Raw genomic sequence first — 14,344 nt, 5'->3', positions numbered from 1 at the left:
AAGAATTGCTCCAACGGTCAGGAAGTTCTTCCTCATGTTGAGCTGGAACCTCTTTTGATTTAATTTCAACCCGTTGGTTCTGGTCCTATCTTCCGGGGCCACAGAAAACAATTCCGCACCATCCTCTATAGGACAGCCCTTAAAGTACTTGAGGATGGTGATCGTATCACCTCTCAGCTGCCTCCTCTCCAGGCTAAACATCCCCAGCTCCTTCAACCTTTCCTCATAGGACTTGGTCTCCAGACCCCTCACCGTCTTCATCGCCCTCCTCTGGACCCCTTCCAGCTTGTCTAGATCCTTCTTAAAATGTGGTGCCCAAAACTGAACACAAGACTCCAATACTTGCTTAATGCAAGAGCCACATAGAATAAATGTCAGATGTCTTGAGATCCAAAGGGAAGGAAGGAAGGAAGGAAGGAAGGAAGGAAGGAAGGAAGGAAGGAAGGAAGGAAGGAAGGAAGGAAGGAAGGAAGGAAGGAAGGAAGGAAGGAAGGAAGGGAGGGAGGGAGGGAGGGAGGGAGGGGGTGGAGAGGTGGAAAGAAAACAACTGTAACTTTAAATTCATTCTTTAAGCCACCAACTGGCTTGGAGAAGCGATTTAAAGAGAGAAATGCCTTCTCCAAGTCAGCTGACAGGACGGCGAGGGCTTCAGGAGCCACACAAATATGTGTGAAAGGGCCACAGTTTGGCCACCCCTGCTCTAGGGGCCCCGTAGCCTGGAGAGCAGTTGCAATCCTGGGCGCTCTCCAGCCACCACCTGAAGGGTTGGCAACGCTCGCCCCACAGCTGCAGAGAGCGGCCAAGAAGCTCCATTCCAGGTGGAACATCAACTCTTCCATCAAGTGGATCTCCCATCATCTGAAGTTAGTCTGGCAAGACCCGTAGGGCTTTTAAGTAAAAATGGCCGAGTGTCACGCTGAAGAGAAAGGGCGGGGCTCTGCGAAAGGAGAAGAGATTCCAACCCAAACAGCGTCTTGTCGCCATGCAGTGAAGCAAATAAGGCAGAATCCACCCCGGTCGGCGGTCTGCCGTGCTCAGCCTAATATCCTCCACGCCTGCTCTGAATCAGCATAGATCTATCTCCAGCTTCGTTAGCTAATAATTAAGCCCCCAAATTTCCTTCAGCTGAAAGGCCCCCTGGCTGTGCTTGCATCACTCTCGGCGTTTACACAGTGCTCCTGTCAAAGCGTTTCACGAACATTCAGTCAGAAATTCTTACCAAAAAAAAGCCCTGTCCTTTAGACCAGTTGAAAAGGAGGAGTCTCTCCGAGAGGCTTCCAATCTCCTTCCCTTCCCCACAGAAGACACCCTGTGAGGTAGGTGGGGCTGAGAGAGCTCTGAGGGAACAGCTCTAAGAGAGCTGTGACTGACCCAAGATCAACCAGCTGGCTGCATGTGAGGGAGAAGCGGGGAACCAAACCCGGTTCTCCAGATGGAGGAGGAGGAGGGCGACGACACTGATGCCACAAATGATGAGATTGGGTTTATATCCCGCCCTCCACTCCGAATCTCAGAGCGGTCATAATCTCCTTTACCTTCCCCTCCCCCCACAACAGACACCCTGTGAGGTAGGTGGGGCTGAGAGAGCTCTGACAGAAGCTGCCTTTTCAAGGACAACTCCTACGAGAGCTATGGCTGACCCAAGGCCCTTCCAACAGGTGCAAGTGGAGAATCAAACCCGGTTCTCCCAGATAAGAGTCCACACACTTAACCACGACACCAAACTGGCTCTCAGAGAGATTGATTGATGCTGGAAGACAATAGATTGCATCACTGACATTAAGGAAAGGGGGAGATTCAAACCCAGAACTTTGTGGTTCGTGGGCATCGGGTGGATGCAGAAACTGGTGGTGCACCGGAAAGCCGTCTGGAGTACAGTGGCTCAAAAACAAAAAATTAAAAAAGAGAAAAGGGGACACAGCGGTACTCGTGGCTGGGAGGTTTGAGGCAAGGTTTGGACATGCAGTTTGAGAAGAAGAAGACTGCAGATTTATACCCTGCCCTTCTCTCTGAATCAGTGAGTCAGAGCGGCTTACAATCTCCTATATCTTCCTCCCACCACAACAGACACCCTGTGAGGTGGGTGGGGCTGGAGAGGGCTCTCACAGCAGCTGCCCTTTCAAGGACAACTCCTGCCAGAGCTATGGCTGACCCAAGGCCATCCCAGCAGCTGCAAGTGGAGGAGTGGGGAATCAAACCCGTTTCTCCCAGATAAGAGTCCGCACAACTAACCATTACACCAAACTGGCTCTCCGAGCAGAGCAAGGCCTTTGCCTGAATTAATCCTCACCTTGCACGCCAATAAGCACAAACGTCCACACACCCAATATGAAAAAGGGCACCTTTTCAAAACATTCCGTATCCTTTCCCCGGTTGTGTATGGAAACACGGCCCAGCTGTTTTAATTGGGTTGCGCACGTGGGCGGTGTTGATGATAATGGATCACACTCACTATTATAACAAGTGCTCCCAGCTCCGCAGTACCTGTGAAGTGTAGTTCGCACCCAGGATACCTCATTACATTTGCTGACATCTCCTTGCTGAGCACTGAACTCCTAAACTTTTACTTTTCCTCCTCAAGCCGCCGAAAACCTCAGCGAGAGTTACATAAATGAGACCGAAGGCGACGCGGAGGCTCTGTGAAAATGCTGACTCCAGGCACCAAACCGAGGTGGTGAAATTGTGCCTTATGAACAACCTGTAGCTCCAGCAAGCTAATAAAAAGATTCGAAGGGCTCTTTTTCTAGCAGGAGCTCCTCTGCATATTCGGCCATGCCCCCCTGATGTAGCCAATCCTCCAAGAGCTTAGAGGGCTCTTCGTCCAGGGCCTACTGGAAGCTCCAGGAGGATTGGCTACATCAGGGGGCGTGGCCTAATATGCAGAGGAGCCCCTGCTAGAAAAAGAGCTCTGTCAGGGCAAGAGGCTTGCTACTTTTTTACCTTCCTTCAACCTGACCACACCCAGGCCTCATTTTGGGCAGGAACTCCAGAGCCTCTACATTTTATTGCACTCTTTCTTTCTTACCCCCACTCTGCCCAAAATATACTTGCTTCTGGACTCCATTGTTCAAATCCCCTGTGAGAATTTTGCTAAACTCCATATCCATATGAAGCTGCCTTATACTGAATCAGACCCTGGGTCCATCAAAGTCAGTATTGTCTTCTCAGATTGGCAGTGACTCTCCAGGGTCTCAAGCTGAGGTTTTTCACACCTATTTGCCTGGACCCTTTTTTGGAGATGCCAGAGATTGAACCTGGGACCTTCTGCTTCCCAAGCAGATGCTCTACCACTGAGCCACCGTCCCTCCCTTAACTCTAAGACAAACTTTCTAATATTTTCCCCCATAAAAATGGGAAAAGAACCAAAATGTACAAAGCAGACGGATGGAAATCTTCATCATGCCGCTGTGGCATGACTCTTGTTTTCTCATAACATGATGAAAGTACAAGAGCCTCAGTTTCGTCATTTGAGCTTCTAGGATAGGGGAGCCAAATCAAGCCCCCAAGCAACTGGCTGTCATCTGCTTCCTTCTCCCTCTCTCTTGCTTCCTTCTGTATCACAGCTTGCTTTGCCAGGCTTGCTCAATCGCACAGGAGCTATAGAGCAAAGCCTCTGTTTTCTCCATTGGCTGAGGCGCCTGCCTTGGGGAGGAAGGGGGGAGGGAGAGCTTGCTTTGCCAGGCTCTCTCAATTGCACAGTGGAGCTACTGAGCCAAGCCTCTCTTCCTTCTATTGGCCGAGGCTCCTCCCCCTCCTGACCCCCTGGGGAAGGAAGGAAAGAGCCAGAGCTTCCTTTGCCCAGTTCCCTGGATCGCACAGGAGAGATACAAAGAAGGCACCTTTAAGACCAGCAAGTGCTAATTTTTTAAGCAAGTTTTATTTTAAGCTTTAAAAAAACCTCTTTGTGTTTGTCAGTGTCCTTTATAAAGTTTATATCTCCGCTACCTGGTGTTACATTTTATGACACGCATGGCCTGACCCGACAAGGTCTCGTTTCTGTCAGATCCAGCCCTCATAACGAATGAGTTTGACACCCAGGGGTGGAATTCTAGCAGGAGCTCCTCTGCATATTAGGCCACCCCCCCCCCCGATGTAGCCAATCCTACGAGAGCTTACAAAAAAGAGCCTTTTAAGCTCTTGGAAGATTGGCTACATCGGGGGGGAGGGGGGGTTGGCCAGTGACCCTTGTTCCATACCCAGAAGATGGGGGGCGGGGGGAACAACTTCCAGGATCTCTGGCCAAACTGGCCTGGAGAAAAATTGCTGCCTGACCCCAAAGTGGTGACCAGCATTTCCCTGGGCATTTAAAAAAGGGCCGCGAGAACTAAACCCTGATGCAGCCCTTCCTGCCCTCCTTCTCATGATCTGCCTACGTTCACAGGATCCTCATTGCTGTCAGGTGGCCATCTAGCCTCTGTTGAAAAACCTCCAAGGAAGGAGAGTCCACCACCTCCCGAGGAGGAAGCCTGTCCCACTGAGGAACCCCTCTAAACTCACAAAGACCTCCCCCTAAATTCACAGGATCCTCATTGCTGTCAGGTGGCCATCTAGCCTCTGTTGAAAAACCTCCAAGGAAGGAGAGCCCACCACCTCCCGAGGAGGAAGCCTGTCCCACTGAGGAACCCCTCTAAACTCACAAAGACCTCCCCCTAAATTCACAGGATCCTCATTGCTGTCAGGTGGCCATCTAGCCTCTGTTGAAAAACCTCCAAGGAAGGAGAGCCCACCACCTCCCGAGGAGAAAGCCTGTCCCACTGAGGAACTGCTCTGTCAAAAAGCTCTTCTGGAAGCTTTCTTCATTGTCCAACTTTCACACCTATACATAGTAAACCCAGACATAGCACATGGCCCACCAGTTTGGTGTCGTGGTTAAGCGCGCAGACACTTGTCTGGGAGAATTGGGTTTGATTCCCCACTCCTCCACTCGCAGCTGCTGGAATGGCCTTGGGTCAGCCAGAGCTCTAAGTGTACAGACTCTTATCTGGGAGAACTGGGTTTGATTCCCCGCTCCTCCACTTGCAGCTGCTGGAATGGCCTTGGGTCAGCCATAGCTCTGGCAGAGGTTGTCCTTGAAAGGGCAGCTGCTGTGAGAGCCCTCTCAGCCCCACCCAACTCACGGGGTATCTGTTGTGGGGGGAGAAGATATAGGAGATTGTAAGCCGCTCTGAGTCTCCGATTCAGAGACAAAGGCGGGGAATAAATCTGCAGTCTTCTTCTTAATCACCATTATTCGGTAGACTCTAACTTGGTTCAGTTTGGGGACAGTTATTTGCAAAACTTCAAAAAGCAACTAATACGAAACTGAAAGGCTGGGGAGCCTAATTAACCCCAGTCTTAAATTACCGGAAACGGTGGCAAGATGGTCAACTCAGTCCTATGCAGATTTATTCCAGTCTGAGTTGGTTGATTCCTCCGGACTTACCCCGGAGTTCCGTTGCATAGGACTGCACCAGAAGACAGCCTTCAACCGATACTGTATTTCTCTCTCTCTCTCTCTCTCTCTCTCGGCTTGGCTTCGCGAACGAAGATTTAAGAAGGGTGCAGTAGTCCACGTCTGCTGCAGGCTCGCTGGTGGCTGACAAGACCAATGCGGGACAGGCAGGTCCGGCCACAGTGGCTGCAGGGAAAAGTCTGATTTAGGGTTGGTGCTGTAGCAGTGCGATTCTTCCTCAATCTCCTTTTGTCCTCAAGACCAGCTATGCGTGCGTTCTCAAAGGAAGAGACAGCCTGGTGGATGGTGTGCCTCCATGCTTTGCGATCTGAGGCTAGGTCAGACCACTGGTGATGGTTGATGCGACAGGTGCCAAGGGATTTCTTCAAGGAGTCCTTGTACCTCTACTTTGGTGCCCCTCTATTTCGATGGCCGGTGGAGAGTTCGCCATACAGGGCAATCTTGGGAAGGCGGTGGTTTTCCATCCTAGAAATATGCCCTGCCCAGCGCAGCTGCGTCTTCAGCAGCAGTGCCTCGATACTGGTAACCTCCGCCCGCTTGAGGACTTCAGTGTTGGTCACAAAGTCACTCCAGTGGATGTTGAGGATGGTGCGAAGGCAGCGCTGATGAAAGCGCTCGAGGAGTCGCAGGTGATGACGGTATAAAACCTGTACTGTATTTCAACAGAAAGTAAAACTGGCCCAGAAGACGGAATCTTTTCACCCTGTTGTGTATGTGGACTAATGTGAATATTATTATGTGTGTTCCTGCCTGGCTCACTGGAGCCTTGAGGACTGAGATTGGGGACTCAGGAACAAGGGGAAGGAGGATCCAAATCTCTGCTGCCCTGGCCCAATCAGAAGCCTCCTGCTGGTTTGCAGGATCCAAAGGCATCCTAGCGTGGGAACCTTGACTTGTATATAGTTGGCCCAGTTGAGCAGTCTTCTAGTGCAGCCGTTACCCTGCTGTAACTAATAAAGAGAGCTATGATGACTGCAACCGCGTCTCCTCCTTGCATTGAACCCACCATAGCAGGGGTCCCCAACCCCAGGTTGTGGACCAGTACTGGTCCATAGCGTGTTAGCAACTGGGTCATGAGTTGTATACTTATTTCGTTATGTATTACAGTGTAGTAATAATAATAAGAAGAAAAAGACAACATTGAATTTATATCCTGCCCTCCACTCCGAATTTCATAGTCTCAGAGTGTCTCACAATCTCCTTTACCTTTGTCTCCCACAACAGACACCCTGTGAAGTGGGTGGGACTCAGAGAGAGCTCTCCCAGAAGCTGCCCTTTCAAGGACAACTCCTAGAAGAGCTATGGCTGACCCAAGGCCATTCCGGCAGCTGCAAGTGGAGGAGTGGGGAATCCAACCCGGTTCTCCCAGATAAGAGTCTGCACACTTAGAGCTATGGCTGACCCAAGGCCATTCTAGCAGCTGCAAGTTGAGGAGTGGGGAATCAAACCTGGTTCTCCCAGATAAGAGTCTGCACACTTAGAGCTATGGCTGACCCAAGGCCATTCCGGCAGCTGCAAGTGGTGGAGTGGGGAGTCAAACCCAGTTCTCCCAGATAAGAGTCTGCACACTTAGAGCTATGGCTGACCCAAGGCCATTCCAGCAGCTGCAAGTTGAGGAGTGGGGAATCAAACCTGGTTCTCCCAGATAAGAGTCTGCACACTTAGAGCTATGGCTGACCCAAGGCCATTCCGGCAGCTGCAAGTGGTGGAGTGGGGAGTCAAACCCAGTTCTCCCAGATAAGAGTCTGCACACTTAGAGCTATGGCTGACCCAAGGCCATTCCAACAGCTGCAAGTGGAGGAGTGAGGAATCCAACCCGGTTCTCCCAGAGAAGAGTCTGCACACTTAGAACTCTGGCTGACCCAAGGCCATTCCGGCAGCTGCAAGTGGTAGAGTGGGAAGTCAAACTCGGTTCTCCCAGATAAGCGTCTGCACACTTAACCACCACACCAAACTAATTGAAATAAAGTGCACAGTTGTATCATCCCAAAACCATCACGCCCCACCCTTCGCCGGGTCCATGAAAAAATTGCCTTCCATAAAACCGGTCCCTGGTGCCAAAAAGGTTGGGGACCACTGCTCTATATTTTACACCCCAAAGACAGCAGATTGAGCTTCAGGCAGAGAACAGCATATTTTACATACCGCTGATTCCTCCCCCACAGTCTGGGCCACAAAACACTAGCTAACCGCTACACCGTACTTAGCGTTGGAGTTAATTCTGCCCCGCTCGACTGTCCCTAGAGGCGAACGCTTAGCATGCCTCCAGTAAATCTCCAGGAAAAGGATTGACTTCTGATGCGGCTCTCCAAAGCTCCTTTCACGAGAGCCGAGCGCTTCTGCCTGGGCCACGGTTCTCCCGCCATCTGTCAGGTGCCTCCCAAGTTCTCTGTGCCATCTGCCAACCGCTGACCTGTGGCCGTTCCTGCCTCCTCCGTCTCTGTGCCAGCTTGGTGTTTGCATTTCTGTCTTCGTTTCGCAGAGGATCAACAGTTCAGAGATTGCTGTCTGAGAACCCCAACTGCTCCTTGAAATCTAGCAGATGATCTGAGAGACTGAGGAAGGAAACTCCAAGGCGAGGAAAAGGAAAGGTAAGGCGGAAATAGAGATTGCCCAGACCTGTCGCCAAAAAAGTTTAGATGGGGAGGGGGGTCCAGGGGATAAAAATTTAGGTGGGGGGGCTGTGGGGGTGGGCAAACGAGGAAGAAGAAGAAGATGATGATATTGGATTTATATCCCGCCCTCCACTCCAAATCTCAGAATCTCAGAGTGGCTCACAACCTCCTATACCTTCTCCCCTCACAACAGACACCCTGTGAGGTAGGTGGGGCTGAGAGAGCTCTCCCAGAAGCTGCCCTTTCAAGGACAATTCTTGCACTAGCTATGGCTGACCCAAGGCCATTCCAGCAGCTGCAAGTGGAGGAGTGGGGAATCAAACCCGGTTCTCCCAGATAAGAGTCCGCACACTTAACCACAACACCAAATTGGCGGCGGGCAACTGAAGAAGACAGGCGAGGAAGGTGGTTGGTGAGCAAGAAAGGCAGCTGGTGACTGTGAAAGGTAATGGGCAGCACAGAAAGGCAGGTGAGAAAGGTGGCTGATGGGCGAGGAAGGCGGCAGGAGGGTGAGCACGGTGGCAGGCGAGCAGTGGAGGGGCCAGAAAGGTAAAGCAGGGGGAAGATTAGTGGGATCTGGCCCCTCCCAGATCCCCCATAGCTACGGGCCTGGGGTGGCCCAATTTATTTTGATGCCTGAAGCAGAAACCCTGTGGCAACTTCCGTATTGAAACTAATAGCGGAGAACCAGAAATTCTCCAATGAAAGCCGCACTGCAAAGAACCAAAGCTACACAATTAGAACATGAGAACCTAAGAGAAGCCATGTTGGATCAGACCAACTGGCCCATCCAGTCCAACACTCTGTCACACAGTGGCCAAAATCCAGATGCCATTGGGAGGTCCACCAGCAGGGCCAGAACTCCAGAAGCCCTCCCACTGTTGCCCCCACCCCAAACACCAAGAAGACAGAGCATCACTGCCCCAGGCATAAAAGCATAAGAGAAGGCGTGTTGGATCAGGCCAGTGGCCCATCCAGTCCAACACTCTGTCACACAGTGGCCAAAACCCAGGGGCCATCAGGAGGTCCACTAGCGGGGCCAGAACTCCTGAAGTCCTCCTGCTGTTGCCTCCCAAGCACCGAGAATACAGAGCATCACTGCCCCAAAGAGAGTGTTCCATTTATACCTTGTGGCTGATAGTCACTGATGGACCTCTTCCCCATATGTTTATCCAATCCGCTCCAACTTGTCTATGCTTGTAGCCGCCATTGCTTCCTGCAGCAGTGAATTCCATGTGTTAATTACGTGAAAGGTGTAGAAGTAGTTCCTTTTATCTGTTCTAAGCCTACTGCTCAGCAATGTCATTTAATGCTCATGAGTTCTTGTACGGTGAGAAAGGGAGAAAAAGACTTCTTTCTCAACCTTCTCTATCCCATGCTTAATCCTGTAAACCTCTATCACGTCACCCCGCATTTCTCCAAGTCAGGGGTGAAATTCTAGCAGGAGCTCCTTTGCATATTAGGTCTCACACCCCTGATGCAGCCAATCGTCCAAGAGCTAACAAGGCTCCTTCTTGTAAGCTTCTGCAGGATTGGCTACATCGGGGTGTGTGGCCTAATATGCAAAGGAGCTCCTGCTAGAATTCTGCCCCTGCTCCAAGCTAAAGAGTCCTAACGTCTTTAACCTTTCTTCACAGAAAAGGTGTCCCATCCCTTTAATTGCAGACACTATGGATCAATAATGTAAAATGTGTTCTGAAAAAAAGACCTGTCAGTTATCAACAGCCAAATATATATATGTATAATTAAATCTAGGTGGGAAACATACACTAGTCTCACAGAATAGCAAGTGCTGATATTAACTGTTCAGTGAATAGTGAGCAAAAACACAGGCTGTTTGGAGAGTATTTGATGCCCCAAATTCACCCAGCAAAATTCTCACAAGGGGTTTGAACCATGGAGCCCAGAAGCAATTCTTGGTGGTAATAATAATAATAATAATACTTTTAATTTGTATCCCGCCCTCCCTGCCAGGGCAGGCTCAGGGCGGCTCACAACATGGTGGTGTGTTTGTGTTGGTGGAGGGGGGGTGTTAAGAAAGAAAGAGCACAGTAAAATTTAGAGGTTCTAGAGCTCTGTTCCTGTGAGATCCTGCCCAAAATGAGATCTGCTCAAAGGAATCTTGAAGAAGAAGAAGACGACTGCAGATTTATACCCCGCCCTTTTCTCTGAATCAGAGACTCAGAGCAGCTCACAATCTCTGAAGAAGAAGACTGCAGATTTATACCCTGCCCTTTTCTCTGAATCAGAGACTCAAGAGTGGCTCACAATCTCCTATATTTTCTCCCCCCACAACAGGCACCCTGTGAGGTGGGTGGGGTTGAGAGAGCTCTGAAGAAGACGACTGCAGATTTATACCCCGCCTTTCTCTCTGAATCAGAGACTCAGAGGGGCTCACAATCTCCTATATTTTCTCCCCCCACAACAGGCACCCTGTGAGGTGGGTGGGGCTGAGAGAGCTCTGAAGAAGAAGACTGCAGATTTATACCCTGCCCTTTTCTCTGAATCAGAGACTCAAGAGTGGCTCACAATCTCCTATATATTCTCCCCCCACAACAGACACCCCGTGAGGTGGGTGGGGTTGAGAGAGCTCTGAAGAAGACGACTATCGCAGCAGCTATCGCAGCAGCTGCCCTTTCAAGGACAACTCCTGTTAGAGCTATGGCTGCCCAAGGCCATTCCAGCAGGTGCAAGTGGAGGAGTGGGGAATCAAACCCGCTTCTCCCAGATAAGAGTCCGCGCACTTCACCACTACACCAAACAAGACTTGATTTCAGCTCCAGATTCAAACCCAAGTCTCCTCCATACAGCTCCAGTCAACCGTCCCGCTACTAGCTCTTTGCTGATTCTGTTCCACAGAACTCTCATAAATGACCAAGCATATTCACAGAGACAGTGAGGTTTCTGTCATTTCTTGGTAATGAATCGATAGATGAGAGAGAGTGAGGCTAAAGGAATCTGACCACTTGATACGAATCAGAAATGAAACAACTCCGTGAAAGGGAAATAAAATCAGATGAAGGAAAAATGCAGTCCTTTCATACGATTAGTACTTAACAGTCTTTTTGTTATTCCTGCCCTGGCAAACCTTTAATTTAACGGCGTTTTCTATCCACACTGGAGCAACAGTCAAGGCAGTGAGAAGGAACAGTATTTTCATGCCAATATGATGCGTGTGGAAGATTGCCACAAAAGGGTCACAACCATCCCTGTCAGAACAAGCCCCTGCAGCTGTCACTCACCCAACAAACACCTCTGGTTTGGAAGTCTGCATTTGGGCCTACCTTGAGCCGCCCTTGGGAAAGGTCTGAAAGCTGCAATGAGAGATGTGCGAAGATCTTTTTTGGTCATCATGTCAAAACCTGGATTCATACCTGCAACGAGCAATGTACAAAGATGCGCTTGTTTCAAAGACTTGGCTTGTTTTTGTTCTATTCTTATTATTCCATCCGCCTGTGAAACCCGTATTTCCATTGCACTTCCATTGGGATCATTGTGTACCCAATGCGGTGGCAGAAGCTGCAACCAACTTATAGTGTCCCCATAAGGTTCTCAAGGCAAGAGAGATTCAGAAGAACCCAATTGGGTTTTCCAGGTAAGAGGTTCAGAGGTAGGGCGTTTTCGCACTGACCTTAATCGGCAGCGACGTCCCTCTTCACCGTGCAGGATCTGCGCAGATTTCGCACCAATTGCTGCGGAGCACCCGGAAGAGCCGCAAAGTCCCGCGGCTTTTGCGGCGCAAATGTAAACTGGTTTTTGGCAGTTTACATTTGCGCCACAAAAGCCGCGGGACTTTGCGGCTTTTCCGGGTGCTCCGCAGCAATTGGTGCGAAATCCGCGCAGATCCTGCGCGGTGAAGAGGGACGTCGCTGCCAATTAAGGTCAGTGCGAAAACGCCCGTAGTTTACCATTGCCTGCCTCTGTGTAGCAACCTTGGTGGTCTCCCATCCAAACACTAACCAGCATTGACCCTGTTGAGCTTCCAAGATATGATAAGATCAGGCTATCTTGGGCCGTTTTGGTCTTGGAACGTACCCAATATAAAGGTAAAGGTAGTCCCCTGTGCAAGAACCAGTTGTTCCCAACTCTGGGGTGACATTGCATCAGAATATTTTCACAGCAGACTTTTTAAGGGGGTGGTTTGCCCTTGCCTTCCCCAGTCATCCACACTTTCTCCCCAGCAAGCTGGGTGCTCATTTTCCTGACCTCAGAAGGATGGAAGGCTGAGTCAACCTGGAGCCAGCTACCTGTAGAGATGTAAAATTTCCGGAATTTTTTAAGTTTGGGGGAAAAAACAGATTTTTTTCCGTTTCTCCCTGCCCTCCCCCCAGGAAAAAAAATAGGAAATTTTTGGAAAAATTGAAAAAAAAATGCTATATGAGCACTTTCTTTTTCTTTTCCAGATTGAAAGTCATTCTGTTACTTTAGGAACATAAAATATGACTACGGACAATTTTACTTGGCATGAAATTATCACAACTAGCATATCAAAAAGATAGTGTGTCCAAACAATTATTACAAACAGAATTTACTTTTAAAATAATATTTATTTGTAATTGTAACAAATGGAGCAACACTCTCCTGAACTGTTTACTAGTTTATGTGGAACAGACAAAAAACCTCCACAAAACACTTTCTAAAAATCCAGACGTAACCATTATTCATATTTCCTCTGCACATTATTAAATAAAAATGTTTAAAAAAACCCTCATTCTCATAACAAGAATTGAAGAGGGGGAAAGTGTACAGAAGGGAGTGTAGGACTAAGTTTCACTGAATGGGCATGACCTAGGATTTGCTTGTCTCCAGTGCACAGAAATTAGAATAATCTGATACCATACATATTTTTTTAGAAATGATTTGGAAAATATTTGAACACTTTGTCTTAAAGTATTTTATTCATCATGCTAAAATAAATAAAACATTCCATAATCAATTTTTGTTCTTTTTTTTTTTCAATTTTTCAGAAAAGAAACAAAAAAAGGCTTCAGGAAAAAAAAACGGGCAAAAATGGGTTTTTTCCGAATTTTTCCAGTTTTTTCCCCGGGCCTTCACATCTCTAGCTACCTGAACCCATCTTCCGCCAGAATCGAACTCAGGTTGTGAGCAGAGAGCTTGAACTGCAGTACTGCAGCTTTACCACTCTGCGCCACGGGGCTCTTCTACTTCTATTTAATTTATTCACAATATTTGTATCCCAACTTACTGCCCTTACAAGGGCCACCAAGATGGGTAGCCATGTTAGTCTGCATGCAGAAGCAGAAAAGAACAAGAGTCCAGGAGCCACTTAAAGCAGGGGTGTCAAACATCCAGCCCGCAGGCCTGAACCAGCCCATCCAGGGCACCTATCTGTCCCACAAGCATAGGGTTGCCAAGTCCAATTCAAGAAATATCTGGGGACTTTGGGGGTGGAGCCAGGAGATATTAGATGTGGAGCCAAGGCTGTGACAAGCATAATTGAACTCCAAACGGAGTTCTGGCCATCACATTTAAAGGGACGGCACACCTTTTCAATTCTTTCCTTCCATAGGAAATAATGAAGGATAGGGGCACCTTCTTTTGGGGCTCATAGAATTGGACCCCCTGGTCCAGTCTTTTTGAAACTTGGGGGGTATTTTGGGGAGAGGCACTAGATGCTATACTGAAAATGTGGTGCCTCTACCCCAAAAAACAACCCCCCCAGAGCCCCAAATACCCGCAGATCAATTCTCCATGATTTTCTATGGGAATAAATCCCCATAGGGAATAATAGAGTTCCCAGCAGACATTTCCCTCCCCTCCCCCCCACTTTCTGACGACCCTAAAGCGGGGGGAGGGTCTCCAAACTGGGGGATCCCCTGCCCCCACCTGGGGATTGGCAACCCTACACAAGCACCTGATGCTGTTCTCAGCCCTGAGAGGAAAGGGGTCATGGGAGGACAAAAGGTGACCCCTGGAGGTTTGGAAACAGTCTTTCTGTCAGGCCTTCCCCTCAGCCTTCTGTGGAAAATGCAGGAGTGATGAGAACTGGGGGTTGGGGGGACCTGGGAGAACCAGACTTTTGTGCCTTCTCCAGTCAACCAGCTGCTTTCACTGCTAGGAAGCAATTGCTTAATCAAGTTTGCTTGTGTCCTTTAGAAAGTTTTTCTCTCCGGTACTTAGCATTACATTTTATGGCAGACACGGCCAGATCCGACAAACAGACATTTATGTCAGTTCCAGCCATTGTTAACGAATGAGTTTGGCACCACTGCTGTAAAGACTAACCCAATTCGTGGCAGGGTAGGAGCTTTTATGA

General features: G+C 49.1%; 1 protein-coding gene across 1 annotated transcript in view; it reads right to left on the bottom strand.

The window, feature by feature from the left end:
- Window positions 1–14,344, bottom strand: part of RORA (RAR related orphan receptor A) — a 523,174-nt gene that overhangs the window by 481,314 nt on the left and 27,516 nt on the right. The window contains 1 exon segment of the mRNA XM_060259894.1: window positions 11,310–11,441. Coding sequence (XP_060115877.1) covers window positions 11,310–11,439 — 130 coding nt within the window. The 5' untranslated portion in view covers window positions 11,440–11,441.

Source organism: Heteronotia binoei, chromosome 19 (genome assembly GCF_032191835.1).
Source record: "Heteronotia binoei isolate CCM8104 ecotype False Entrance Well chromosome 19, APGP_CSIRO_Hbin_v1, whole genome shotgun sequence".
In the NCBI taxonomy this organism is placed as follows: Eukaryota; Metazoa; Chordata; class Lepidosauria; order Squamata; family Gekkonidae; genus Heteronotia; species Heteronotia binoei.
This window is presented reverse-complemented; position numbering and strand designations above follow the sequence as displayed.